Consider the following 2879-nt stretch of genomic DNA (forward strand, 5'->3'; position numbering starts at 1 on the left):
CCGTCTTAAAGATATAAAGACAAACCACTGAGACCACTGAGATTCTTTTCCCAAAGTCTCAGAGAAGCGTGTGAATTAAGCAATTTGGCTCCCTCCAGCACCTGGTGAAAGGTGTGTGCGTGTGTGTGTTCGTGTATGTGTGTGTGTGTGTGTGTGTGTGTGTGTGTGTGTGTGTGTGGGGGGGGGGGGGGGGGGGGGGGGGGGGGGGGGGGGGGGGGGGGGGAATAATAATGGCTTAAACCCGAGAGTCACTCATTGTTCTGCAGTTGTGGGAGACACCTTGGGTTGTGCCTTCCAACTCTAGGCGTTACTGATGGGGATGGGTATCTCAAATCGAGTAATGTGTCACAATGCAGTACAAAAATCGGTTATAGGCTATTGTATTTCTCTTGGATATTAAACATAAACTCTGATGAAGTGTAAAATCACCTATGTGCGTGATTGTAGAGAAACTACACTAGTTGTAGTAGTAGCAGTAGCACTAGTCACTTTAGGGAACAGAGTCCCTGAATTTTACAATAGGAGAAATGGAGTAAGATTCAAGATTCAATAATGTATTGCCTTGTCAATAAAGTTGATAGGAATTTGTACGTAAATTTAAGGTGTAAAAACCTGAATTTGACCCTTAAAAGACCAGATAGACTACAACCCATAAAAACGTTTTTATATCTATGCTACAACCCTGTAACTTTACATCTTAAATTTTGCTTAATCATACCCTTACTTGTGGAGAAATTTTAAGGATTTCTTTCCTCCAATGCAGGTGAATTGTGCATTGATCAAGTTATATATAGGCTTATAGGCTATATTATATCAAGTTATATAGTAGTAGCCTAGTAGGTTAGCAGGAGGAGAAGGGGGTAATTTAAGTGATTTAATTAGTCAATTCATATGCTCGCTTCAATGTCAAGGGCGTACTCTACCTTTTCTACCTGTTCACGTGACCAGCAGCCTGCTGATCCAGGCTGGTTGTTTGGTTGAAGTGGAGAGGCGGGACCAACAGGGGCGGGGCTGTCTGATGGACAACTACTAATTTATTGCGATGGGGACGCAACGTGTGCCATTTCAGCTTTGGTCACACTGCATCTCGACTAGCCTACAGGTCTATTTTTTAAAATGAAAACGATAACTTCTGTGTTTCCTGGACAAAAGGATGCGAAACGGGTAAGAAAATGCTGATGCTCTCTGATGACTTATGTTTGTGGTGCAGGAATTAACTTTCCGAGGAAATAAGAAGTCAAAAGGCATATAGATTATCTTGACAAAGATGTAGCAATGTAATCACAAAAAGCAACTTGGTGTAAAGGTACGAGTGAAAAAAAACAAGGAAAAGAAAGAAGTGCCAGTAGAGAAAATGTTATGCCCAATATGCCTTTGACTAGACTGCTGCTTCAACTGCAGGTTCACCTAAAAAACGTATTCGAGATGATAGGTTAGTGTCTACTTGCCTCTCATTTCCTACTTGCCTCATTCTTAATTTTCAACCTCAGGTTCCTAAACCTCTAATGGAGAAACGCAGGCGGGACCGCATCAACCACAGTCTGGAAACATTACGACTTCTGCTACTGGAGAACACCCGCAATGAGGTGCGTCTGTGCTTTATTACACTGAAGTTTGCTACTTTGTTTTTTTTAAACCATTTTATATGTCAATTTTAACAGATGAGCTATGATGTTAATCTAATATGATTAGTGTTATTCCAAGTATTCTGATATTGTATTTTTTCATGTTTCTGGATTTAGAAACTAAAGAATCCCAAGGTGGAAAAGGCAGAAATTCTGGAGAGTGTTGTGAATTTCCTGAAGACTGAGACGGGGGTGGAGAAGGAGCACCGGGCCATGAAGAGGGTCCTGTCCCGGGAGCAGAGGCCGCCCTGCCAGCGCCAACACACCTACCGGGAGGGCATGAGGTCCTGTCTGCTGCGGGTGAGCCACTTCATCTCCTCCAAGAGCCAGGAGCTGGAGGAGGGCAGCGGGGACGCAGCGGGCTCCCTGCAGGCCTCGCTGGGGCTCCCGGACACCCAGACGCACCCTGCTAGTCCCGGCCAGATCCACAGGGCGTTGCTCACCACTTCTGCCTGTGACCCGGCCGCTTTGTCTGCTCAACATCTGCCCCTCCGTCACCCTCAGCTCTCCCTCCCTTACATGGCCCCCGGTCTGAGTGGGTCCACCCAAAGGACTGACTCCCACTGTGACCATGACACCAGGAAGCTTCTGTCCCCCAAAAGCAGCATGGACATCAGTGACCCTGTGTGGAGGCCGTGGCCCCAGTGAGAAACACTCCACAGATAGCTGTCTCCTCTCAGGCCGTGATGAGGATGGACAGATGACGGGCAATATAGGAGAAGACTTCTAGAGATGTTTATGATGCCAACTGTGTAAATATGTATCTTATAGTATATCTTTATATCCTATGGATTCTTTTGTACAGTGAAGCTATTTTTGCTATGATATGTTTATTTTTACCTCTTTACCTCTTGTGCTTGTGGAAATGCCTCTGCAAAGTTATACTGCACCAACTTTAGATTTTTTTTTAAAAGCCTATAGAAACAAGCCTTTTCTCTTTAAAATAAGATTTTGACTTTTTGCATTTGCTTTTTGCCTTTTTTTTTTAAGGAGAATATGTGTATAGCATCAGGTACGTCCATGTTTTGCACATCCATGAATGTTTTTGTCATTTTTTTAAAAGGTTTCAGTGAAATTGTTTTGTTGAGGCAGGGAAGTGTCCACAATTTTTTGTTGTTTGTAACACCGATGCTTGAATGTATTTTGATTTGAGTACAAGCTTGTTGAGGTGTAAATAAAACAGCATACCATGAATTATTTTTACATTACCAAGTCTCTGCCTCTAATTTTACAGTTTGATGAGGGATGCAGTTT

General features: G+C 43.4%; 1 protein-coding gene across 1 annotated transcript; it reads left to right on the forward strand.

Annotated features, from left to right (window-relative positions):
- Positions 1 to 1080: 1080 nt before the first annotated feature.
- On the forward strand, positions 1081 to 2273 carry her5 (hairy-related 5). Its single transcript, XM_071923936.1, has 3 exons — positions 1081 to 1164; positions 1491 to 1586; positions 1743 to 2273. The coding sequence occupies exons 1-3, from the start codon at positions 1117 to 1119 to the stop codon at positions 2271 to 2273; spliced, it is 675 nt and encodes a 224-aa protein (XP_071780037.1). The 5' UTR covers positions 1081 to 1116.
- The last annotated feature ends 606 nt before the right edge of the window (positions 2274 to 2879 follow it).

Source organism: Centroberyx gerrardi, chromosome 16 (genome assembly GCF_048128805.1).
Source record: "Centroberyx gerrardi isolate f3 chromosome 16, fCenGer3.hap1.cur.20231027, whole genome shotgun sequence".
In the NCBI taxonomy this organism is placed as follows: domain Eukaryota; kingdom Metazoa; phylum Chordata; class Actinopteri; order Beryciformes; family Berycidae; genus Centroberyx; species Centroberyx gerrardi.